We start from the raw sequence: 25,202 nt of genomic DNA on the forward strand, positions 1-25,202 counted from the left end.
CACCGCCTGGGATCTCCCGGGAAACCTATTGGGTATGTTCTTGAAGGCTAAGAGGTGGAGCACGGCTGGTGACCCACTAGCAGGAGACCTTCCCATATTTTTGTCCAATTGGGGAGCAAGGAGGGAAGTGAGACCCTTTTCAGGGCTGCCCAGGTTCTAAGTCGGCACAGAGGACCCCAGCCCATGTATTTCCTTGGGGCCTGGGAGGACTGGTCCCTGCATGAACACGCAGCTGGAGCAGGCATAGCTGGGATTGTGATGGGCTGGGGCGGCTGTCTGGCTCTCAGCAGTGCTTAGGAAAGAAACGCCAGGTTCAAGAAAGATTGCTGGGGACCCTGGGGCCATTGGGGTGTCTGGTTAGAGTCTATAGGCTTAATACTCAGTGTCCTTTGACCTAGGCACTTCAGAAATTTTGGGGAAGTAGAGGGGAGGAATCAGGCTAGCAGGGTGGTGGAAACGCAAGGATCACTTGCCTGGCATCTTTTGGGGGTGAGGAGTAAAACCTCTTTCCTTTCTCTGGACTGGTTCTGCTTCTCAAGGTCTGGGTCTGTGTCTGTCTCTGTCTCTGCCTTCCCTGGCCTCCTAGTACTGGAAATTGAGCTGGGGCTTTCCCACGGAGCTACACTCCCAGCCCTTTTATTGATTTACTTTTTATTTTGACACAGGGTCTCACCACGTCTGTAAGTTGCCCAGGCTGAGCCCAAACTCGTGATCCTTCTGCCTCAGTGTTCCAGAAAGCTGGGACTGCAGGCTGTGCCATCATACATAGCTTGGGCTTCATTCTTAGCAGAACCACCGTCTGTGCCCTTGGACCCCTCTGTAGAGAACTCAGGAGGCCCAGATTCCCCTCAGCAACACACCTCATGTGGCTCCTTGCACACAGCTCCAGTGGGCAGCGTGGTCCTTCTCTCCTGCTCATGTTGGTCAGTGTGGGCTGCCAACAAAATGCCCCAGACTGGTGGTTTAGAGGCTGTGGGCAATGCTTGGGGGCTGTGGGCAGGGTGAAGGTGTCCATGGGCTTGGCTTCTTCAGAGGCTTCTCTTTGGTTGACAGATAGCATCTTCCCTCTGTCTTCGAATGGCTTTTGCTCCATGAAAATGGCCTTGCTCTCTCTTCCTCCTCTCCTAAGATACCAGTCGCATGCGATGAGGGACTTTCCTGGGGGCCTCATTTTAACTGGTGCATCAGTTTGAAGACCCTGCCTCCAACTAAAGCCACGCTATGAAGTATCAGGCAGTATAGGAGCACTGGCGCACTTCAGCCCCTAGTGTTCCCTCTTCCCATCTCAACACTGCTTCTTCTAGACTTGTGGCCACTGGCATTCTCTCCTGGCAGGGCCCTGTGATGCAGTGAGAAGAGTCTAGGGTATTAGACCTGCTCTTCTGATAAAGGGCGTCATCCTGTGTGCCCCGTGGTGCCCCATCTCTAGGTGCCCTTCTCAGAAGGCTCAGCTCCACCTCACATCATCTGCAGCCAACTCCTCTCCCTTTCCTCACTCTACTCTCCCTGGACATCTGCTTTCGCTGAGTCAGGCTTCCTGCTAGCCAGGATGGTCCCTGTCTTCCTCTGCTAGGCATTATATTGGGCTTTGGAGACACTGAAGAGCTCAGAAATAAAAGAATAAAAAACCAGGAAGGGTAAAGCTAATTTATTCTTAAACCTTCCCTCCCCTAGTGTGGAGGAGGGAGTGTCATTAACATGTTGCTCACAACTTGACCTTTTCTTTATTATTATTAGTTTTTTAATGGTTTGACATGGTCTGTTGTAAGTTGAAATGAAAGCTGTGCTTTGTCCCACTGCAGAGACCCACTCAGTGTTTCATAGAGCTCCAGCAAGTGCAAGGGGCAACAGACTTCTTCAATGCTTAGGAGGCTGAGGATGCCACAGACAGTCTGTGCTTGAGCAGAGGGCCTGGCCATGGGTGCTGTCTGATTATTTCCTCCCGAATCTTCTATGAGGCCACCTGAAGCCTGGAGGGCCTTGGGTAGAGTCCTCTCCTTCTGAAGGCCCAAGTTCTTGTTCAGGAACAATGAATGAGCCATCTAAAAAAGTATAAGTTACCTGCATGGTGTTATGCAGGGCTCTGGAGGGCACAGTGACTACAGAAGGTCCTGTCCTCCAGAACTCTTTAGCTGCAACTTCGTTTCTGGAAGCCTCAGTGTCAGGCTCAGAGTAGGAGCCATTTATTCTTCCTTTGCCACTCAAGGAATTCCCTTCTTTTATACGGTTGCCTGGCTCAGGTCTTTCTCTTTTTTTGACTCGTTCTTTTATTCTCCGCATCGGATCATTAATAGCAACTGCTTGTCAAGCTCCGTCAGGTTGTAGTTCAGAATGATGGTCGGCTTCTGGCAGGCAGATGATTGAACAAGGCCGAATCAGAGTAAGAGTTCTTACATATGCTGGTTGGCTGCCCCTAGTTGGGGCAGGACAGCCCAAACATAGTAGTACATCCACTGTTTCCTCAGGTGAACATTTAGTCTTAAACTCGTATCTGCCTACCAGGGAGACAATGAGACTGATCTCTAGAGGCTGAATTCTTCTGCTATACCTTTCTTCTCTCTCAGCCGAATCCTTGACAAAGCCTTTATTGTAGGAAGGAACTTATCCTTCTTATGGCTCAGATGTTGGGGGAGTGTAGTCATGATTAGGGAGACCAAGAAGCAGATCTGAGTTGCCCATCAGTTGTGAAAACATATATTCTCTTTGGGAAAGAAGTTTAAGTGCAGGCCTGGGGTGAGCTGGTTAAAAGCCAGGCCTGTGAGCACTTCACCTGGGGATGGCGTGGTTACCAACCACCAAGAATCTCTTTCTGAAGAGTCCTCAAAGGGCACAGAAGGGCTCTCATGGTTGAAGTCCACTTAAAATGATTTCTTTTTTCATCTTTCATTAGTGAAGTATAATAATTATGTGGATTTTATAAAGAATCTTGGGTATTTCTCTTCAAAGCTAGGGAACTTGGAAGGAATACAGTGAAGGTATTGGAGGGCTAAACAGAGGTGTGAGGGTGACCAGTTCCCTAAGTGGCTTTGAGAGCCAAGTGATTGTTGTTCCACTTGGCAGACTTGCACTTTCAGGTTATCTGGCCCTCTTGAAGTCCTGGGATGTAAGAGTGATGAGGGAGTCAAGCTGTGTGATTCTCCCAAAATGCTTTCACTGTCCACTCCTGTTAACAGAGAGAAGATTGAAAGGCCTTCTGCACAACACACACCGTCTGCCATCTTTGCTCCAGAAGTGTCCTTCATGGAAGCCATGGTGCCGGAAGCTGTGTCTACGGTATCTTCACAGCAGCCTTCCCAGGTATCCTTGCCTGGAAATGCTGACCTACTGAGTGAAGAGGAGCAAAAATCTTAGAAGCGGAGGGGCACGCATTTCCGGGAGCTAAGCAGCTTGTGGGTCTGCTTGGAGGAGAGTTGAGATGGTTGGGTCATCCAGGCCCGCATCTGTCTTTCCTAGGGAGTGGGGGTGGAGAGCAGACTCAGGAAGCCTCTACCTCATGGTAGAGGTAGAATGTAGAAGCCTCTACCTTTCCAGCCGCTTGTGTTCTGAACATGTTATAGAGATAAATCTAGATTTCATTTATTGTAGTTGCTTCAAGCTGGGGCAAAAGCCACAGGTTTATGTTGATTAAAGAGCAAATGTGGGAGTGTGGATTGGTCTCTTAGAAGTAGCATGAATCAGAATGGAGGTTCCAGAGAACTTCACCTTCCAGCCTATTCTTCTCTGCAGATTTGGGAGAATTCCATAGCTTTGGAAAGCTTTGCAGAACTCTGTAGTAATGGATGGGTTTACTGGAAGGTGGGGGACTACAGCATGCAGGCTGTTGGAGAGGGCTACAGTGTGGACAAGCAGTGGACAGAAGGGCCTGGGTCTGCAGGCTCAAGACCACTGGAGGACTGCACCAGAAAGGCTAGGATCTAGGATCCAGTTCAATGCAGGCCCAGCTTACTGAATTTCTCCTGTGTCTGGTGTGAGGCTGCATACTGTATATGTGGGCTCAGCCAGAAGGACATGAGCCCTACCTTCATGAAGCTCAGGGTCCGGCGAGGAAGCCAGATTTTCAGCAGTTAAATCTGTAAGAGAAGTGTAGGTGCTGTGGGTACGTACGTGCTGGTGTGTACTGTGTCTGAGTGGGTTGGAGGTTATGGCTGGAGACAAGAGCCTGCTTGAGGAAGCATCCTTTTGGCTGATATTAACTAGAAGACAGACAGAGGAGAGCCTGATGAATAGAGCCTATGAGTATGGATCCAGTTCCTGCATAGGTGTTTAACATGGCAAGTGAGCGAGCGAACAACTGCAAAGAGAAGAGGAGGAGCTGGGGCCACCGCACACTGTTGAGGCCCGGTGGGGAGGGAAAGATCTGGTTATCCAGGACAAAGCACTCTGCCTGGGGTCTGGGAAGTGAAGGAATCCTGGAGTGAGATGGTCCAGACAGGTAAACGGGGAGGGCAGTGACTCAGCCTCATGTTTAGGGAAGTAGGGAGCCATTGAAAGCTCTGAAGCAGGTCTCCCCTGTGCTTCTCACTTTTAATTGTAGGAGAATAGGAACAGTGCCTGCTGGTATCACGGATGGCTCCTCAACCATCGTTCATCACTAGAATAATATACTGGCCTGTCCAGTACTCTTTCAACCTAGGGCATTTCCTTTTAAGGTGGCCGTGGGGTTGGGCACTTTCTACTTCAGCTGAGCTGAAGGGACCAAGTGAGCTGGAGGACATGGGCCCCCTCAGTGTTCTCTGACCTGGCATCCCTGCCTGCCATTCACAGACCTGAACTGATGGCAAGTGAGAGAGGCAGAGGCCCAGGGAGAACCTGCATGAGCTGGCTGTGCTCCATGGTGGCCAGAGAGGAGGAAGAGGCAGAGGAGGAAAAGGGGGAGGACGAGAAGGAAGAGGAGGGGGTCCTTGCCTCAGATTTCCCAGAGGCTCATGATTAGAACTCTGAGTTGGACCTTTTTACACTAAGAGCCGAGGACCGATCTGCTAGTCTCATGTCTTCTCTCTTTTATAAAGTTCGGCAGCAATAACCAGAGAGCGAAGAAGACCAAAGATACAGGAAGCCTATGAGTGTATTAATACCCATCTGTGTGCCTACAGATGGGGAGATGAAACTGTAGGCATCTGGGGCCTTGGGATGTGCAGTGATTCTGCCGTACCTTAAGACTGTTTTTCTCGTTGCTTCCTAGCGCAGTGGCCCCACAGCTCCAGGTCCCTGTCCTGGACAGGGACAGGGCTGTGAGTCCTTTGTCATGAAACTTTCCAAACACAGCCACCCCTCTTATAATGATTGGAGGAAGCAATCCAAGTTCACCTTTGAAGTTGAAAGGTGGCAGTCCCTATACTGGTGTGCCCTTGATATGCCCAGCCCAGGAGAAGTGGCGTCTGAGGAATAAACTCTAGGTGAGCCTTCTCTTCCTGAGGAATGGCTTGGGCTATCCAGTGTTGCTGGGCAGGGTGTATAGTTTTATAATATAATGAATTGTAGGGAAATATCAAATTGTAAATGAGCATAAACATAATACTTTTTTTGCCCAGGCTTTTTTCGTGGTGTGTCTATAAGGGGCAAACAACCCTTGCTCACATCCAGCATCACTTCCTCCCCCTTGGGCCCTGACCTGCTTTTCCTTCCTGCTCCTCTCCTCTCTGTTGGCTTCTTTTCTGGATGCAGGGCAGTCAGTAGGCCTTGGATCTTGTGCTCTGTGCATCTCTATTAGAGGTCTGGTGAGTAAGGTGCTCCCTGTGGTCTGACAGGTGCTTTCCCTGGGTGTCATATGTAAGTGTGTCTCACTAACATGCTGGAGATTGGGGGGATGGGTAGGCTTTGTCTGAGATGTTGTACGAGACAGTGATTTCCAACTGCCCACTCCTGTCTTGTTATTTATTATTTACTCATTTATTGGCAGTGTCTTACAAAGTCTTGGAGGAGCTATATGAACTGCTTGTTTATGTCTGAAATGGGAACTTTGATTCCTGTCCACCTCCTCCCTGCCTCACTCCAGGTTTCAGATCAGTCTCCCATCTGTGTCAAGGCTGCCTCTGAGTAGCCAGCAAAAGCCCGTAAGATTGCACAGGACCTGGGTGAGGCTGGTTTATGTTAGAGTGTTCTGATTGCATACTCTATGGGTTGGTTGCTCTGCTTCCTTTCCTTTCCTGTGAGCTCCTTTCCAGTGATTTCTGGGGCTCAGAGGGCTCTTGTGGTCTTAGTGAGTCTAAGGTGGTGGCACTCAAGATCCATGTCCACCACCTTTGTTCTTTCCCATACCCCTGTTACGTCAGTGTAGGAGAGCTACCCCCTCCACCCAGACTTCCTTGCTGCTGTGATTTAGATTCTCCTATGTGAGATTCACTTAACACTGGGATGCAGAAATGGGCAGTGACCCTTCTCTTCAGCAGTGTGGCCAGTTACATGCGGCCCTGGCAGATGGGAGTGTTTGTGACAGCCAGGCCCTGCACTCACTTTCTGGTGACCTGCTCCCCAGGTATGGAATAGGTGTGAGAGTACAGTTTCCTGCAGCTTTCTGGTCATTGATTACTGCTGCCAGTGTCCCTGATGTTGATCCTCCGGTCTCTGCAGCTTGAGCTCTTCCTGCACCTTGGCTAACACTGATTTCTGCTTGAACTTTCTGATTTGTGCACTGAACTCTTGTTGGGAGAAGCAGTGTTCCTTGCTTCTCTGGGAACTCTTAACCGTGATAGCTATGGAGGTCAAGGTGGGAAGGCAGAGACAAAAGGGGAAAGGAGGGTCACTCTGGTCGAGCCTGTTCCTGTGACTCTTGGTAAGAGAAAGTGTGGCTTCCTCCAAGGGCTCATATCCTCCCTGGGTAGTTCCTCCATTGTTTTGGATTGTATTTTAGCCAAGGAGGCCAACAGAGCCTTGTTGGCAGGGCTGACACAAAATGGTTTGTTGCAGGGGCTGATATTGATATTGGCATTGGTCCACCAACTACTTATCCCACAGACTCAAAATAAAAGGGAAAAGTTCTTCTGCCCTAAGGCAGGGCCAAGGTGCACTTTCATGAAAACATAGACTCCTCCAAGGCCTGTGCTGTAGCTTCTGAGAGTGGGAATCTGGACAGTGGTCAAGAGCTTCTCCCAGCTGTAGTCATTGTATAAGCCTCCTATGCACTGGGCTCCCCCAGCCAGGTCTGGTCTAGAAACAGAGGCACTTGGGGCCATGTGACTTAAGCACTTGCTGGGTGTATTGGATTCTCTAAAGGAAGAGAATCAGTAGAAAATATATGTATCCTTACGCAAGGGGATTTATTAGTCAAGCTTACTGGATCAGAGGTGGGAGTCTACAGTGGCCATCTGTACTACAGAGCATAGTAGCTGCTCAGCTTAAGACAGAAGCCAGAGAACGAGGGGGATCAAGGATGCAGCACTTGTCTAAGGCCTCAGGCATGGAAGTTCACTGCGGAGTTGCTGGTGCGAGTCTGTATCGGAAGACTGAAGACAGTAGACACCAGAGTCCAAAGGCGATGGCCAAGACTGGGGCTCTCCTCAAATGGGCACGCTTTCTCCTCTCCCAGGCTCTTGTCCAACAAGCCTGTCTGTTGGAACCACCACATCTGGGATCGGTCTTTCCACCTGTGGTTGATGTCCTGCATGACGAAATCCACAGACACACCCAGGACTGTATTCAGATTTGATATATCATGGTTGACAGTCATATGGGGACTTTAGTGCATGTGTAACAAGGAAGGAGGCCTGTGTAGGTGACATGGTAAGTCCTGACTGTCCCCAGGGGGCCCAGCAGGTGGCTGATGGGAGCCACCTGACTTGTGTAGGTAGGAGAGGGATTTAACAGATGGGTGCAGAGTCCACTGCCTCTACGTTGGAGCTGAGAATACCCACAGAAAACAGAAGTCAAACACTTTATTTTAGGTCATGAGAGACAAAACAACCGTTGCTCTCCTTAAATCAGATGTTTGTTCACATATACATCAGCCAGCTCCATCCAACTCAGGGAGGATCTCCATGCTGAGAGGATCCCTTTTCACTTTTTTTTTTTTTTTTGCAGAACCGGGGATTGAACTCAGGTCCTCGCGCTTGCCAGGGAAGCGCTTATTCCACTGAGCCATCTTCCCAGCCCCCCTTTTCACTCATTTAGCTGGCAGAGCAGAGCAGATCCCTTGGCAATCCAGTAGTCTTTGGACCGCTTAGATGGTAAGAGGACAGTCACCACGAAGTTGGTTGAGTGGCCTAAGTAAGCAAGGAGACAGGGGAACAGAGTTGTTAGTAGAAGGATAACCTCTGCTACAAAGAGAGGAGACACTGAGAACTAAGACCCCTTAGATTCCAGACTCAACTGTCTCTAAAGGCATGCCAAGCAGCCCTCTACAGGTTTCAGTCATATGCTTTAAAAAAATGAAGAATTTTGAGCCAGCGCTGCTTTTGTACCAACCCACGTTAGAGTTGGTATTACTGTGAACCATGCTTCCAGTTTTCTGCAGTCTGACTAGGAGTAATGGGCTCGGATTCAGGCCTGAGCTTTCAAGGGGACTTGGGCATGCAGTGGGAGGTTGGGTGTCCATTCATTCATTCGTCCACCCGTTCACCACTCCATCATTTCTTCTTTGTTCTATCCCTCTGCCATAGCACCTGGGCTCCTGATTTGCTACTTCTGTTCCTGACTCTGCAAGAGCTGCCAGCTGTGTCAACATCAGGGAAGGCAGTGGCGTCCAAAGCGGAGAACACCGATACCTCCATCTCCTTGCCTTTGTATGCCATTCCCTGCCTGGTTCCTTGGTAGGTGCTTGAATGACAGGCCAGATTCAAGGCCAAGGAATCCTGTCTGAAACCTAGACAGTTTCTGTGGTTGTATTGGGTTTTGGGGACTTTGGAATGTAGCCCACGCTTGGGAAGGACCTAAGCTAAGCATCTGCTTGCAACCTCCTTTCCCCCTTTTCCAGGCTTCCCGGGAGGCCTGTCCAAAGCACACACCCTGTTCAAATAGTCCTGAGGACTGCATGAGCCCTCCTGTAGGTCTGGAAAGTATGTGGGCCGCAAGCAGCATCTCTCAGTCACTGATGCTGATTTAAGCAGTCAACTCACTCTTGGCCAGAAATGATGGATCGGCCAAGAGCGAGCTGAGAATTGCAGAACTGCACTGTAGTTCCCAGTCTCTGCATCTCACTTCCGCTTCTTAAGGGGTTCGCAGTGCAGTGCTGAGATGAGTCAGCAGTCGGACAGTAACTGCCCTCGACGGGTGGATGGCTGGGTTCGTGCTTGTGTGGCTCGCTTGTCACGTGACCGCCTGAGCAGAAGTCCTGAAGGCTGATATTGGAGGTCCAGTGCCACAGTGGCTGCGAAACGGGTGGTGAGAGCAAGCATGTGGATCAAGAGGTAAAGGTGGGCTGCTACTGCAAGTGACATGGAAAGGGAATTCTGGGTAGCTGTGCCTGTATGACAAAGCATGGCAATGAAAGGCAGCATGTCTAGGTTCCCTAGAAGGGCCTCTGGTGCTTGGTATCTCAGACCCTTGGGGGCTTTGTAGCTGCCAAGCCAGGCCAAACAAGAGCCTGCTACCTCTAGAAAGGACCAAATCCTGTCACTGGACCCAGCTGGGGCTATAATTCAGTGAAAGAACATTTTTTTGGGGTATGCATGTGCATTGCTTTTATTTAATATTTTTCCTTTTTTTAATTATTGAGAGACCATGTTTTCCATCTGAGAATAATTCAGGCCTCTGTGAACTTGTAATAATGTGTAAACTTCCTGTTTTCATTAAATTTACACTGATACAACCAACATGAGACTTGGACATATGTTAGTTTAATTAATTAAAAAAAAACAGCATGTTTTTGTGATTTTTAACTTAAAACGTGTCAAGAAGTTTTAAGAATGCATTGATCTATGATCCAGACTTACTGTTAACATTGAAACATTTTTTTTAATGAAAAAGTTCAAAGATCTTAGATACAATTTAAGCTTTTGCTCCAGCCTTATCACCCATGCTTTTCTATACTCAAGGATGTGGTTGGTTGGGTTTTAAAATGATTGCCTTGCTGTCCTCAGTGGGTTAAATCGGATGTGGATTAGTGGGCCGAGCCCACCACATATTACTTTCTACACAAGCAGCTGCCCGCAGCCTCTCTGGGTTCCTTGCTGGGTGTCAGTGGCCAGACATGACAACTGCTTGTGGGTACCTTTTCCATGCCTGAGAAGGCGGATATGCCGTGGATCCAAGAACTCTTGGATCAGATCGTGACTGTTTAGAAGGAATTTAAACCAAAGCTCTTCACCCTCGAAGTGAACTGTTTCATAGTTCCCTAATCCCGTCACCCTAAATTCACATCTACGTCCAGGAAAAAAGCGGAATCAGAGTTCAGGTGCCTCCAGCAGGTTGTTGTCGGTATCACTAGGATAGAGTTCAGCTGCCTGCCTGTCAAGTCTACTAAGTTTTCACTGTGACTGAAGTGACTTACGTAGGCAGTGGTCACTGAGTGCTGGGCACTGCCCTAAGCATTTTCCAAACATCAACATGTTCCTTCCTGATTACTGTGTGAGACAGGTACTGTTTCACCAGTTAGCCCGGCCGCCTTCTGAGATCGCTTAATCCAGGACTCAAATGCTTCTTTAGCCTTGGAAAACTAGCTATCCTTCCCCCAAAGGTTCCCTCCCCTCTATTCTGCCTTCTTCTGGGTCCCTAGTAGGTACATGTTGGAGGGACTGCTCTTTCCAGTGTCAACCTTTCCTCTTGTCACTTTTGGGACCTTCGCAGTCCATTCTGCAGCTATCTCTCCACTTCTCCATTGAGTTCCTTTTCTTTCTATCTGGTTCCTTTTTTTTTTTTTTTTTTTTTTTTTTTAAGAGCTCTATCTCTGTTTCAGGTCCACTTAAAGTTTTGTAGCATTGTTTCCCATTTATTGGTTTATTTTAAAATCTTTTTCTTTGCTGAGCCAAAATGAATTTGGTGAGAGAGACATTTTAGTGTCTGTTCAGTCCATTTTGAAACCAAAAGTTTCTGCTTATCAAACTCTTATTTTCTCCACTGCTAATCAAACTCTGTTTTCTCTAGTTTCTTCTTTTTTTTCCTATGAGTTTTGACAGAAAGGAGCATCAACTATGGTACATTCAGAACAAATATATTTATATATTTGAGTGATTAGTTGGCCCAAGAACTCCCTTAGTACCACTGGGCTCAACTGAAACTTTTGTTTGGTCAGTAGCAGTACCAATCGTAACAGTGTCCTCACCTGTGGTCGACAGGGTTCCTGCCCGAGCTCCTGTTTTGTAGAGTGGGGAGTGGTACAGTGTTGGGGCTGGCTCATAGTTCTGTTGTGGCTCAAAATGCACCACAGGCAGCATGGGATTCATCTGTCCTGGCAGTGCGTCTTCGATGACCATCTCATTATCATCCCACCGAGAAGCATCCATGAACATCCCGTGAACAAGGACGCCGTCCTCGGGAGAGGGCAGCTGAAAGACACCCGCAAGGGACAGGGTCAGAAGCAGAGGGAACAGCAGTGGGGGCCGTGTCCTATGTCCCACAGCCTTACCAGGTTGTTGTAGAGAACATTCTAAAATTGTACTTATTTCATTTTTAGAGAGGAGTACTGTGAGGATTCGCTTCTTAGTTTTATGCTGAATCTCATACTTTTCATACCCGGCAAGGATGTCCAAGGACTCGAAGTAGGCTGCAGACTACCTGGTGCCACAGTGTAGTGACGTTTTCCCTTCTCTTGGGAAGTGGATGGGACCTTACTTCTTGGTAAAGAGTGTGAATACCCTCTGCCCTCCTAGGAGACAGATTCTATATCTACAATAATTAATATTTATAGAGAGCCTCAGAAAGTTCCTTTCTGTTCTTTTTTATTTCCATTAAAGATGATGCTTACTTTTTAAGTTGAGAGAAGAGCAAGAAGAGGAGAGGAGAGCAGAGACGAGAGAGGAGGAGAGGAGAGGAGAGAAGAGGAGAAGAGAGGTGAGCAGAGCAGAGGAGGAGGCCCTGTTCTTTAGTGTTCGTGTCTGGGTGTTTCCACGGGTGTACCTATGCCATCCTTCCTCAGACACTGTTAGTGTGGCTAATTCTGGGTCTGACCTTTGGATAATTGGAGCCCCACACCTACAGTCAAAGAACTAAGCAGTCTGAGCAACACGTAGCACACTGTAGAGTGAATAAATTCCTTTTAGGGCCGGGGAGATGGCTCAGTGGAATAAGCGCTTCCCTGGCAAGCGCAAGGGCCTGAGTTCAATCCCTGGTTCTACCAAAAAAAAAAAAAAAAACCTTTTGCTTGGTCTTTGCTTTTTTGGGTCCCAGATTATGTTTCTTGGGTACAGCAGAGTGGGATGGCGCTTCCTGTTTGGGGGATGCTAAGGAGGTTTGTGTAGGTTTACCCTGAAAACCACCTTGCCACCTACTTGCCAAGCCACATGCAGGAACCATCTGGAAGGGTGGCCACCCAGAGGGAGTGCATTTTCTGAAGGGGCACAAAGGTGACAAATGTGCTGGTAGGAGTAGTCTTGCCTGTTTTGTCACAGAAGTAGAGCTCTCTGAACACATAGCCTGGCTGTCTCTTGCAGATGTCAGCTGGGTCAGCTAAGAGATTGGCTAGCAGGACCATCTGAGCCCCCCCCCCCCCCCAATTCTGTCATTGTAAGGTATTGTCACTGCTCAGGGCACCGCATGGGTGCGGTGGAGCCCCAGAGGCCCAGGATGTGGGGCTTCAGCCCAAAGGTCACTTGAAATCCCTCCCCATCGGTCAGCCTCTGTGGCAGAGAGAACATGCTGGGCCCAGAACAGCGCCAGCATCCTGCAGGATTTGGCCGATGGCTGTCATGTAGCTGTTGTCCCACCCTCCAGCAGTCTCAGTTACTTCTGACATGGACCCAGGACACTTCTGACCCAGAAGGATGCTAAAATCATATGCAGTGCACCTTTAAGTTGATTTCTTCCTTATCTAAAAGTATTTTGATGACAAAACAATTTTCTTTAAAGACACATGCCTTTTCCCTGTCATTTTAAAGTATAGGTAATTAAGAGGCACGACTCTCATAGTATTTCACAGCTGAAGCCATGAATATGGGATCAATCTGATCGCTGTATTTTTTGCTGATCAGAATGGTGACTTGGGTGGAGACTGATAGAATTGCCCCAGAGCCATCCCTGCTAATAAATACCATGGCATTTTAAGGAAAGTTTCATAAAAACCACTTAGCCCAACTACTCTGATTGGTTAGTGAACACTTTCTTGTTCACTAAAAAGCAATCTGGAGCAGTCTTTAATCTCACAGCATGTATAGATAATTGCATGCGTAAGGCACCCTGAGTGGAGAGTTGTTTTGGAGACAGAGGCTCCTGGCCCCACAGGGCAGCTCATTCCTGGCTGTACACTGGAAATGTGGCATGGGGGAGGATCTTAAACATTAACAGTGATGCCGGGACCGCTCTAGAGAATCCCATGTAGTCAAGGTGTGACCTGGCGGTGGAATCTTTAAATAGCTCGTTTGATGATTCCAAGCTGCAGCCAGGTTGAGGCTCGCTCATATGTGGAGGCCATGGTTCTCAGGCTGTAGTGGGCTCAAAGTTCCCTGCAGGGTGTGGTAAAATGTAGAGGTCCAAGTCCCAGCCCAGGGCTTCTGGTCCAGCATGTCTGGAGTCGGGCCTGGGATCTGTACTTCTACCCAGTTAGCAGGTGATGCTGGCACTGCACACTGAGTACCAAGGTAGAGGAGTGAACTGCGTCATTCGGCTAAGTACACACGTGGTAGTTCTTAGAGAATCTGTAAAGTTAGCTTCCTGATTGCCTGGAGACAGCTGAAAGGATGATATAGACAAATGAAGCCTAGTAATTTACTGTAGCATGCGCTGGTCACGTGACCCAACGGACGCTGTTTCATACTGCACTCAGCACTGACGCTGGTGTTACCAACTTCATTTTATAGATGAGACTACCAAGATGCAGGTATGTTGGCAGTTGTTGTGTCATACAGAGTTGGAGCATTAAGAGTCAGGAGAGAATCAAAGGTAGGCTCCTTTGCTTCGGAAAGCCTCATTTTTAATGGTTTTGCTATGTTGCCTTGCAAGATGGATAAAGTTACTGTAGGTATCTAAAGCAATGAAACAGCATTGCTTGGAAAAAGCATTTCTATAAATCAGACTAAGCTTATACTGCATCCATGCTGTCATTGCTAACTGTGGAGCTCATCTTGGGGTGTGATCACAATGTTCCCCTCCTCCTGGTAAGGGAGATGAGGGAGATCGGCTAAACTCTTGAATGACAGTGGGACATGACACAAACTTCTTTGCCCTAGTAGCAGGTAGACAATACCTGCAGGTCCATGGGCAGTTCTTGTCCAAACTGCACTGTCTTGGCAGCTTCTATCACTGCAGCTTGATCCCTGTAGGTAGGAACCACGTTGTACTTGAAACTCAGTTCATCAATAGGCAGGTTGTATTTCCGAGCATGGTTTTGAAGAGTTCCTGTACAGATGAAATCCAGAAATCTGGGCCCTGCAAATAACATTCCTAATCCACACACACTACACCCCTCTCCCAACAGGGTGCTCTAGCACTAGAGAACTTCTTCTCCAAAGAAAACCCAACTACGGATGCTCTACTTGGCATTAGTTCACAGAGACTGGAAAGCTGTGGGTTATGTTGGGAGGTGAGGACCCAAGAGATGTACAAGTGCTGGCCAGCCCTGGGAAGAAGAGGAAAGAGAGCTGGTTCTGGAGTATACTCCCTTCCCACAAAGGAAGTTTCAGGACCAAATCACTCTAATTTGGTATTTGTCCAGTATGGGATGTTTATTAGGGATTAGGAATGTGATAAATTAAGGGCAGGCTATTTAGTATCCAGTAGGCCCAAAGTCTGGGTCTTCTGGGGCTCTCTAGCCAGATTTCTCAAGGGCTGATGGAAGGGCATTGAGGGTATGTTTTAGAGGGAGGGAGGCTGTGCAGAGCTGAAGTCCGTGCAGGTGAAGGGCAGATGGTGCCCTTGAGCATGGATCACATGGGAAACTGAGTCACAAGCTTGTGTTCATGTATGCAGCAGTGCCCACTCGAATGATCTGCAAGGGGCAGAAATTAGGTTGTTGGGGGACATCGGCTCTTTCTGTCATCTTTCCCCCCCAGTCATCAAAGAAGAGCATGACTTTGTTGGACTGTTCTATATTCCACTGCCAGGCACCTAGTACAGGTGCTAACCCCCAGCTCCTGGAAACCCTGTGCATAGCAAAGCACGGCCTTCCTGTGGGATTTTTCTAGAAAGCATTGGTACCTGTTAGAAATCCTTGAGGAAAGAAGAAACCGGAGATCCAGAAGGACTTGGGCTGTCCTCTTTTGAGCCACAGCTGAAGGAGAGACATTATATCATGATGAGGAAAATAGAAAGTTAACTTTTTAGAGTTAAATTTCCTACAATCAGCCATTTCTCTGAACAGATTTGTCTTCCATCAACAGCAGATCCATATTTCCCTTCTCTAACCAACCGTATCCCGAACCCCCATGTTATCTCAAGCACTTGTTTTCTGCAGCTTTGAGCTTGCCCCCACCCTGCACCTGTGTGCTTCCCCTAACTCCAAACTTGCCCAGAGTTTGAACTTGTTTTAGTATGCAATATGATGTAGTTTTCTCTTAGGCCAATCAGTAATAATGACATATGATGTAACCAACCAATTACCACCAAATACTCTGCTTCTGTACTTCCCTCTTGCAAACTCCATGTAAACCTCTAAACTAACAGAGATCAGGGCCTGACCTTTTGTGGACCTATTTCCTGTCAGGGAGGTCTGATGACAGTTGAATAAATCTGCCTCCAAATCCTAGGTGACATTTCAGTGTTTCTATTTGCTACTGCAACATGGCACTTTATTTCTGAGCTGGAGTTTGCCATCTAAGCCAGAGTGACATTTTGGAGGCTGCTCAGGGGCAGACTGTAAGCTGGTCCTGAGTTAGTGACTACCTCATTGTACTGCCTGTGCCTCCTCCTCACCTCCTAGTGTAGCAGCAGAACCTCATTAGTAGCAGGACAGATGAGAGGGAGAGGACAACAAAGGCTCATCTGGCTGTTTGGAACCAGGTCAAATAGGTTCTGTATTTCCCAGTAGCGTCTCCTGCGCTATGGCTAAAACCCAAAGAATGGGCTGGCTAGGGAAGAGGACATGATCAACATAAGATTTCAAAGTGATGGCGATGCTCCTCTGGAAATTTATGTTTCCCTAGGCTCAGATGATCCTTCAGTGATTGTGAGCCAGAACTTGCGAGGGACTTTAGGCTCCATGTGCTATGAGATTCATCAGAATCTCTAAAAAGTGAAATGTCTTACATCCACAAATGCAGTCCTTAAAATAAGGTCCTTGACCCATGATCCTAGTGGCTTCAGGGAAGGGTAGGCTGTGTTGGACCACAGAGAAGGAACTTGGTTGTTGAGGAAGCTGTTATACACCTTTTCCATTTCTTCAGACATCACTACAAATCCAGCAATGGCTTTACTGAGTGTTTCTAGAGAAGTCTGCAAGAACAAAAGGCTTAGTGTCCTTCGCAGCTATAATGACCAAGGGTACATGGCATTCATTCATGCAGGGACCACTAGCTGGGTTCCATCCTCTCCGCATGCACACTGTCTGCTGGGCCAGGTACTGCATTCTTTCATGCGTTTCTTTACAGTGTGTGACAATGAGGGATAGCACTTAGGTGCAAGACAGCGTTTAGGCAGTAATGTGAGAGGCCAGGCTGGTGAAAAGAAGGCGGACAGGGGAGATGTTCATGGAGAACATCGCTAGGGAGATGGGATTGGAGAAAGCCACCATTCAGCTCTCTTCAGACCAAGGGAAAAATGGATCTAATAGTGACATGGACTTAGAGGGCCTGGAGATGTGTGGGGGAGAGGGATGAGGACCACCTCACACCACTGACCTTTGCTACTCAAGGAGCTCCTACAGCCTCCAGGCTCTTTATAGCAGGAAGGAAAGACTCTTACATAAGGCCAATATTCTAGCTGGTATCAGAGGGTCTCCTAGCATTGGAAATACTCCATAAAACATGACCTTTAGCCTTTCCCCTTCTCCACAGAGGTAGGCAGTAGTCCTGGGAGGTGCTGGGCTGGTAGTACAGGGTGATGTTTGCTACCTGGCTAATGACCAAGGCAGTATAGATAGATTAATGATGGCCCTTTTGGCTTCCAGTTGTATGAAAGTTTTCATATATTGGGAGAACATCACAGGAAGATGTTAGAGGCAAAATTTTTGTTGGTTAAACACCAAAATAAAGGCCAGGACCATGTGCACATAGTCTTAGAGACAGGCAGTGCATGGAAGAAATAAAGCTCATTATCCATCTGTTCCTTCTTAACTTATCAGTACCTCCTCCCATACCTCTTTTCAAAAGAGGCAGTGGGAGAAAAAAATTAGAGTTTTAGGGCTGGGGATGTAGGTCTATGGTACAGTCCTGCCCAGCATGCACAAGGCCCTCAGTTCAATCCCCAGTACCACGCACAAAAAATATAGTTTTAATTATTTGTCTTTAGGGACTAAGGCATGATGATAAACCTGTTACAGGTTTCAATGATAACAAACAGCTAGCGTTGGCATGGGAGTTTCCTGCACAGAATGCAAGAGGGTGGACCTCAGTCAGGGCCAGGACAGTTGGCCAGGAAATAAGAGCAGACACAATAGAGGATTCTGAAACAGGAATTTTGTGGCCCATACTGTGAGAACCTTTGGCTTTCATTCTTTCTGTAAAGACTGTGTTATTAAATGCCAACTAGACAGCAGGAGCCAGCAGAGACTCACTCTTGCTTGAGTCCTGAAGCCCTGGATCAATTTCTGGCGAGTCAGTGGTAATTTTAATGGTGTATGGTAGGATAAGGGGGAGGCTGGGGCTCTGCAGAGTCGCGTGCTCACTCAGTCAGTATTACAAAGAGTAAACCCAGTCTCATCAGCAGAGGGTAGGCTCAGACTTCGACAGGCTGGCTTTCAAGGGGTACTAGTGTATCTGAAGAGAAATGGTGGTAGATGGCAACTGGAAACCCTAAGCACATTCCTACTGTCACACAGTTCTCTGTGAAGCTTCGCTGCCCGGGAACAAGGGTGGAGGTGAGCTCACATACGTGGATCAGCTTCAGTAGGTTGTTAAACCGGTCTACTTCCTGGCTGAGGACAGTGGTCAAGGAATTCAGCCGTCCTTGAGGGTCCTTGACGAAAAGGCTCTCAGAAGCGCCCTCCATCATCAGCTTTTCTGAAATACACACAGCTGATGCCTCAGATCACTCATCCCTAGTTTTTGTTCTCTCTCTCTCTCTCTTTTTTTTTTTTTTGGCAGAACTAGGGATTGAACTCAGACCCTTGCAGTTGCCAAGTAAGCGCTTATTCCACTGAGCCATCTCCCCGGCCCCAATAAACTCTGTTATCCTCATATCACTACTGGCCTGTGTTTGTTTTGTTCTTTCTACAGCCATCTTCTCTCCTGGCTTAAGTCAGAGTCAAGGGGCTGTACACGTGTAACACTGCTGTCATTTAGAACTCTTTGGTGGTTCACTTGTGTGTATACAGAAGTGATCACAGGAAAATGTAGCTGAATTCATGTGTAGTGGGGAGTGTGTGTGTGTGTGTGTGAAATCAGTGCATTCCATTTCTCACCATGGCTATTTGCATCTTCTGTGACAGTTTGAGCTGTGTGGCCCCTGGCTTTGGGCAGAGGTGGGTAGGTCCTTAATTGCTTAAATAGGAGAAAGTCCCATTGAGCTAAGGTAGGAGGATGTGAACTGGAGAAAAAGAAGCTTGCTCTCTTTCCTTCTTGGGGATTGTGGTGCGGGCAGAGGGGCTGTGGGGGAAGAGGATGCGGTGGAAAGTCAGCATGACTTAGTGGAGTTTGGAAATCTGAGTGGAGTTTGGGAGTCTCCGTTGTGGATGAGGAGGTCTGGCAAGAGGGCGCAGGCAAGTGGACCTAGTTGCGACTGAGAGGAAGACAGCACTGAGGACTTCAGAGGAAAATGGCAGCAGGGCAGAGCAGCTACCTGACAGACGGGACATTCCAGAGACCAAAGGGTCCAGGGGTGCCGAGTGTTCCCTCAGACATGCCAGTGTGCAGGCTTTGCCTTTCGCTGCCCAGCTGCCTTGCTTCCAGGAGAGGAGGGACTGGTGGGAGAACAGGAGACGAGGCGTAGCCTTGGCCCACATCCCTAAGCATCCTTCAGAGGAACTGGCAGAATTGTTAAGGAGGCCCATGGTCCAACCGAGGCGGGAAATTTAGTTCTCCTTTCTCCCTATAATCCCCTAAAGGGAGGTGCAAATAAAAAGCACTGAGCTATAAAAAGGAAAGAACTGCACTTTCCCAGACTGCCTGAGGAAAGTGTGAGTAATTAAGTGGCTTCAAAATATGTGAATCAAATTCTTTAACCATTCACATCGTGGCTGTGGGAGGAAGCTCACCCAGCAGGTGCATTATTCCAATCTCTTGGGTCCACAGAGCTGAGGTAAGGCTTGTCTGGTCTTCCCCGATACCGATACCGTCTCCTCAGGGCCACTCAAAACCGTTAGTGTTTTTGTGGGACCTGTTGCCTCCTTGTCCCTCAGGCTCAGCAGATGGCCTGCTTACCATTTCATAGTAAAAGAATAAGTTTTATGAAGTAAGGTGAGAAAAACCTCCTGAATGGTTGAAATTAAACACTGGAAGTTCTACCCTGTTCATAGCAGTGTGATGGCCTTGTTCTAAGGATTAGTTGTCAGATGTCTGGCAGAGCACTTTTTTTTTTTGTATTTTAGGGAAGGGTCTACAGGTATTCAGGGTCTCACTACTGGATCAGACTCATAGTGATCCTCCTGTTTACAGCCTCCCAAGAGTTGGGAGGCTGCATGCCACCATGCCCAGTCTCAATTGCCATCTCAGTGCCCCACGGGGGGCGGGGCCAGGACCTCAGACCTGGGAATTGAACCTCTGGCCCCTGTGCCTGCTTGTAGGTGGTTTAATCTTCTGAGCTATTTGGCTGGCCCTGGCAGAGCATATTGATGTGAGCAGGATTCCCTGAAAGTCTGGCCCAAGGATGCTCTTTCTCTGACACACCTATTATATTTTTTAAAGTTTTTTTTTTTTTTGGGTGTGTGTGTGTGTGTGTGCACATACACACAGGGTCTCACTATGCAGCTCAGACTCAATGATCCTCCTGATTTGTGCTTCCTTAGTGCTGGGATTACAGGTATGTGCCTCATCGTACCCAGGGGCTGTGTTAGGGACTGAACCCTCACCCTTGCGCTTTCTTAAGCAAGCGCTTAGTCTGCTGAGCTATATCGCCAGCCCTTGACACACCTATTTAGATGGCGCAGATGCTTACAGGCTTTGGGGTGTGGCCAGCTCTGGGGCTGCAAACTCTGTCCTTGGTCAAGTGCACAGATAAAGACACTAGCGCTTTAGTCTCAAGTGCTGTCACTGGCAGGGGACTTTGGGGTCTCATTTGTGGAGAGGTCACTCTCCCTGAGCCCTTCCCAGCAGGGACTCTAAAAGCTGTGTGCTGTATTTTCAGGAGTTGGTGCTCTTCAATTTGTTGAGGTAACCTTCTTTATGTACCTTTTTCTTCTTCTGCATCACCCTGTGAGTTACTCAGAGGTGTATTGAACTTGGTTTCATTGCATTTATCTTGGTGTTAGAGGCTTTTGTTCTTTGTGAATCTGTACCTCTAAATTAAGCAGGCCATCCATCCATCTCTATATGCGTCCATCCATCCCTCTTCCACCTAGCCCTCCATATTTACTGATTAGAATCTGCTTACTAAAAGAATTGCTTTAATTTGCTTCAATATCAACAGAATTCTCTACGCAAGCAGATAGTATTTGAGGACTGCTTCATGTAGGCAGAAAGCTGACTTCCTTTTTTGTGTATGGGGGGCTGGGGATTGAACTCAGGACCTTGCATTTGCTAGACAGGCACGTATGCCACTGAGCTATCTCCCCAGCCCAGATAGCTGACTTCTGAAGTCAACTGGATTCTTTTCTCTACAAGTTTTAAGAGTATAGGCAAGACTCAGATACTGGTTTTGCTTTGCCTCAGTTTTCTTTTTCCTATTATGACATATCCAAGAACCATGAACAACAAATCTAGAAATCTAAACTTAGGACCAATCTAAGAAAAGTCTGAAGGGGAGTGTCTTATATCATTAAAGAAGATTTCTTTTTTTTTTCTTTTCAAAGTTTTATTGATAAACATATAGTAATGAGACAGTTTCAAATCAAATCGAAAGTACAGTTTCAACAAATAATATACTGCATATATTCTTCTTAGTGGTTAATAAAGAAGATTTCTTAATTTACTGGAAAACAAGACAAAAATAATTTTGCTATCTCACCTGAATGGGGAAAAATGAAAGGACTGCCTAGTAGAACTTTAAGCCATATGGAAAGGTTCCCCATCTGTGCTATACAATATGGTAGCACTTGAAGCATGGCTAGTGCAACTGAAGAAGATTAAATTTTATTTATTTATTTTTTTGGCGGAACCGGAGATTGAACTCAGGCCCTTGCGCTTGCCAGGCAAGCATTTATTCTACTGAGCTATCTCCTTGGCTCCAAAAAATTAAATTTTAAATAAATTTAAACACATGTGGCAAGTAGCTACTGTCATTGACAGCACAGTTCTACAGACTTTAAAATCACGAGGCCGAGGGAACGTGAAAGTCTGCTTAAAGTTACATTGGGTTATAAACCAGTTTGCTCCTAACGCTCCTGACAGTTGGTGCTGTGGACTTCTAGTCCATAAATTCAGAAATTCCTATCAGAAGAGACCTCTAAATAAAGTTTAGGTAATAAGCAGGTTTGAACATCTGCTTACCATTCAGTTCTCTGAATATACTGTAGCCCTCAAGTTCCCATTATACACAGATGTCAAGTGTTGTTCATTACCTGGAACTCTGGTCCGCATAGAAGCAACAAGCTCTTGGACGATTTCATCATTGCTTTTCCCCTCTCCACCAGAAGATGATCTTGGCTGAACCTCCAATATGGTGTTAATTAAAGTGTTGGTCTCTTTGTACTGTAATGGTGGTAAGAGAGAGTATAGTTAAAGCTCAGATTCCCCAAAAACTAATGTGCAGCAATACAGCTTACAGAAATAATGGAAGTTGTCAAAATCAAGCACATTTAATTTCATTGTTGTAAGTACACTTAAACGTGAGATCTAGACGCCTAACAAATTTTTATGTATGCTACTCATGACTATTGGCTATAGGTACAGTGTTGCACAACAGATGTCTGGAGCTTATTTATTTTGCTTGATGGGTGCCCAGGAGTCATGCCTGTGCCTAATTCCCACCATATGCCCACCGAGTAGTAAGCAAGATAAAAGTTACTCCAACACTAGTAGTCATCTTATTGACTTTCTCGAGCTCGATGCTGTTTGCAATGCCAGCTTGAGCTCTCTGATCTTGACAGAGTAGTTTAGTTCCTTTTTTAAAAAATCAAAACCAAAACCAAGGGGTTGCAGTGGCGGATTGCCTGAACGGGCAGTGGCCGGGTCACTGCGGACACAGACATCTGGGACTGTGGGAAGTGTTACTCAGGATGCTTCTGTTGGCCTGGCCTGTCTCTAGCCTTGTTCTCAGAAGCACTTTCCTGTCCATCCTGAGGAAAAATGGGGGCTCTTCAGCAGGAGGGGTGGTGCAGGCTTCCTCCCCGGCTGGGCCCACGAAGTCCTCCAAGACCAGAACATGCTCAGTCAGTGGTGATTTGAACTCTACAGCAAGTGGCCTAAGGAGTCAGGCCTGGGGACACCATCAGCTACCAGGTGACTCACGAAGACCACCAACTTACTTTCATTGTCCAAAGAGAGCTTGATGCTTGGGACGGCAGCCTGGTCTGTCTGGTTTGTTATCTGCTTGTTCTTCATAGGATATTAAAGACCACTCTCAGAACCTGTTCCCTTCACGTCTAGCTTGTTCAGAGTCATGTTACGGAGGGACATTTTGCAACAGCGGGGATGCAGGAGACAGGGGTTCAGGCGACAGCAGAGATGGTGCATTTTGAATGAGCTGACCCTTTCCCTCTTTGCCACCTTCTGGCCTTTGCTAATTTCTTTCTTTCTTTCTTTTTTTTTTTTTTTGGTGGAACCAGGGATTGAACTCAGGCCTTTGTACTTGCCAGGGAAGCGCTTATTCTACTGAGCCATCTCCCTGGTCCTTTCCTTTGCTAATTTCTAATAAGCATCTCAAGGAGTACAATTTGCTGGGAAGAGAAAGAAATAACTTACACCTTTTGTGTTAATACCCTATTGGGCCCTTCCCTAAAATACAAAAAAAAAAAAAAAAAAAAAAAAAAAAAAAAAAAAAGAAAAAAGGCCAGCCAAATAACTCAGTGGATTAAATCACCTGCAAGCAGGTGCAGGGGCTGGGATTGGATCCCCAGGCCCAGCTGTGTTGGCCCTGTCCCTGGGGCACACTGAGAGGGCAATTGAGACTGGGCATGGTGGTGTGCACCTGTAATCTCAGCTCTTGGGAGGCTGTAAACAAGAGGACAAATTTGAGTCCGATCTAATAGTGAGACCCTGAGCACCCTGTAGACTCTTCCCTAGAATACAAAAAGACAAAACAACAAAAAACACTCTATTGGTTGCAAGAGGCTGAATTACCTAACCTAATGTGTGTCTCAGGTGAAGGATAGCAGACCATGCTACTCTAAAATAAGCCATGTGACAAGAGGACTCTCTTGAGCTAAAGAGGGGCTTCCTAGAAAAGAGCAAGTGGAAGGATATTCTAATTGCTTCTCTTCTTTCTGAAGACAGGAGATTAACAACTCCTCCATGAAAGATGCCCTGGCTATAGCAGAAGAAGAAAAGGCGCATTCTTCAGTGGGGGATCACAGCCCCGAGAATGCTATACAGTCTGTGTCAAGAAGCTTCTTATCTTTCTTAGAGAGGGAAGAAGAAAGAGGAAGGAGAAGAAGAACAAGGAGGAGAGAGGTGGGGAGGGAGGAAGAGAAAGAGGGGGATGGGAGAGAGAGACAGAGAAAGAGAGAGAGAAATAGAGAGGAGAGAGAGAGAGAGAGAGAGAGAGAGAGAAAGAACCTGATGGAGGTGTGTAAGAAGCACAATTTCTGGGATGGAGTAATGAAATCATCAAGACAAAAAGAAAAAACAAAGATCTCATGGGGGGAAGTTTTCTTTTGCGCTTGCAAATGAATTTGCTGCACCATGTATAGAATTTTCACTACAGGCTGTTGGCTATATTTGCCAATGACTAGAATTTGACCATATTACATTGATTTAAAGCTGTAAATAAAAATGTTGTTCAATAAAAAAAAAGCTTCTTATCTTTCTTTAGCCTCCACACATAATTCAATTGCTTTTCCACAATTGCTTCTCTTATTTACCCTAATAGAAAAGCATTTGGTTTTGACCACTCCTTTGAATGAATCCCCACTACCTTACTAGTGTCACATAAACCTATAAGTTTTTATCCCTGTAATCTCTCTTGTGTCAATTTAATCTTCAGATGCTCTTGGAACCTAAGATAAGGCAGATGGGATTTTTGCCTCCCCCTACGCAGGCATGATGGATCCAATACTCTTCTGTGCAGGTGTGGCTATTTCTCTCTATGTGGGCTTCATTCGTTCCTGTGAGGAGCTGCTTCCATGAGGAGGTTGGGAGGGGGTAAAGGTATCAGGAACAAGGTCACAGGTGGCTGAAGGTACACAATGTCCTAGTCAGTGACTCCAGAGGAGAGACAGAGCCTTTCCTGACCACAGCATCTGCATATACTGTTTCAGGAAAGGACCTCTACTTCCTAACATGGTTGTGTAAAAACATGAGAACAGGAAAGGAGTAGCCAAACATTGGCCTCCTGGTTTTTCTAGAGATTTCGCCCTCTAACTCTTATAGGGGTAAAATCTAAGTACAAAAGAAAGATGATTGCTTTAGTCTTGTGAGGCCAAATCCAATCCTTAATCTTTAATGATTTCCGGAGTCCCAGGCACATACTTCATCCTGTGGCTTTGGTTCAGCACAGATGCTTGTGGGAGGTGGTGAACAGGAAGGGCAGGCAGGTCACAGGGGACTTTTGAGTATCTGGTTTAAGGCTCAGATTGCTCTTAGGTGATGGTACACAGGTCATACAGAGGAGTGAAAATCCCAACTGCCCTTTGCTGTGGCCTAGTATTGCAGCTATGCCTTCAGTAAGTAAGCAGTGTTTCTTCTTCTTCTTCTTCTTCTTCTTCTTCTTCTTCTTCTTCTTCTTCTTCTTCTTCTTCTTCTTCTTCTTCTTCTTCTTCTTCTTCTTCTTTCTTC

General features: G+C 47.0%; 1 protein-coding gene across 1 annotated transcript in view; it reads right to left on the minus strand.

Moving 5' to 3' along the window:
* Nucleotides 1-8,066: 8,066 nt before the first annotated feature.
* Nucleotides 8,067-25,202, minus strand: part of Dnah6 (dynein axonemal heavy chain 6) — a 296,200-nt gene continuing 279,064 nt past the window's right edge. The window contains exons 72-78 of the mRNA XM_023702951.1: nucleotides 21,830-21,959; nucleotides 18,049-18,176; nucleotides 16,267-16,452; nucleotides 15,220-15,292; nucleotides 14,270-14,421; nucleotides 11,195-11,417; nucleotides 8,067-8,198 (exon numbers count right to left, since the gene is read on the minus strand). Coding sequence (XP_023558719.1) covers nucleotides 8,095-8,198; nucleotides 11,195-11,417; nucleotides 14,270-14,421; nucleotides 15,220-15,292; nucleotides 16,267-16,452; nucleotides 18,049-18,176; nucleotides 21,830-21,959 — 996 coding nt within the window. The 3' untranslated portion in view covers nucleotides 8,067-8,094. The remainder of the gene's footprint in view (nucleotides 8,199-11,194; nucleotides 11,418-14,269; nucleotides 14,422-15,219; nucleotides 15,293-16,266; nucleotides 16,453-18,048; nucleotides 18,177-21,829; nucleotides 21,960-25,202) is intronic.

This window comes from Octodon degus, unplaced genomic scaffold, assembly GCF_000260255.1.
Source record: "Octodon degus isolate 3935 unplaced genomic scaffold, OctDeg1.0 scaffold00162, whole genome shotgun sequence".
In the NCBI taxonomy this organism is placed as follows: domain Eukaryota; kingdom Metazoa; phylum Chordata; class Mammalia; order Rodentia; family Octodontidae; genus Octodon; species Octodon degus.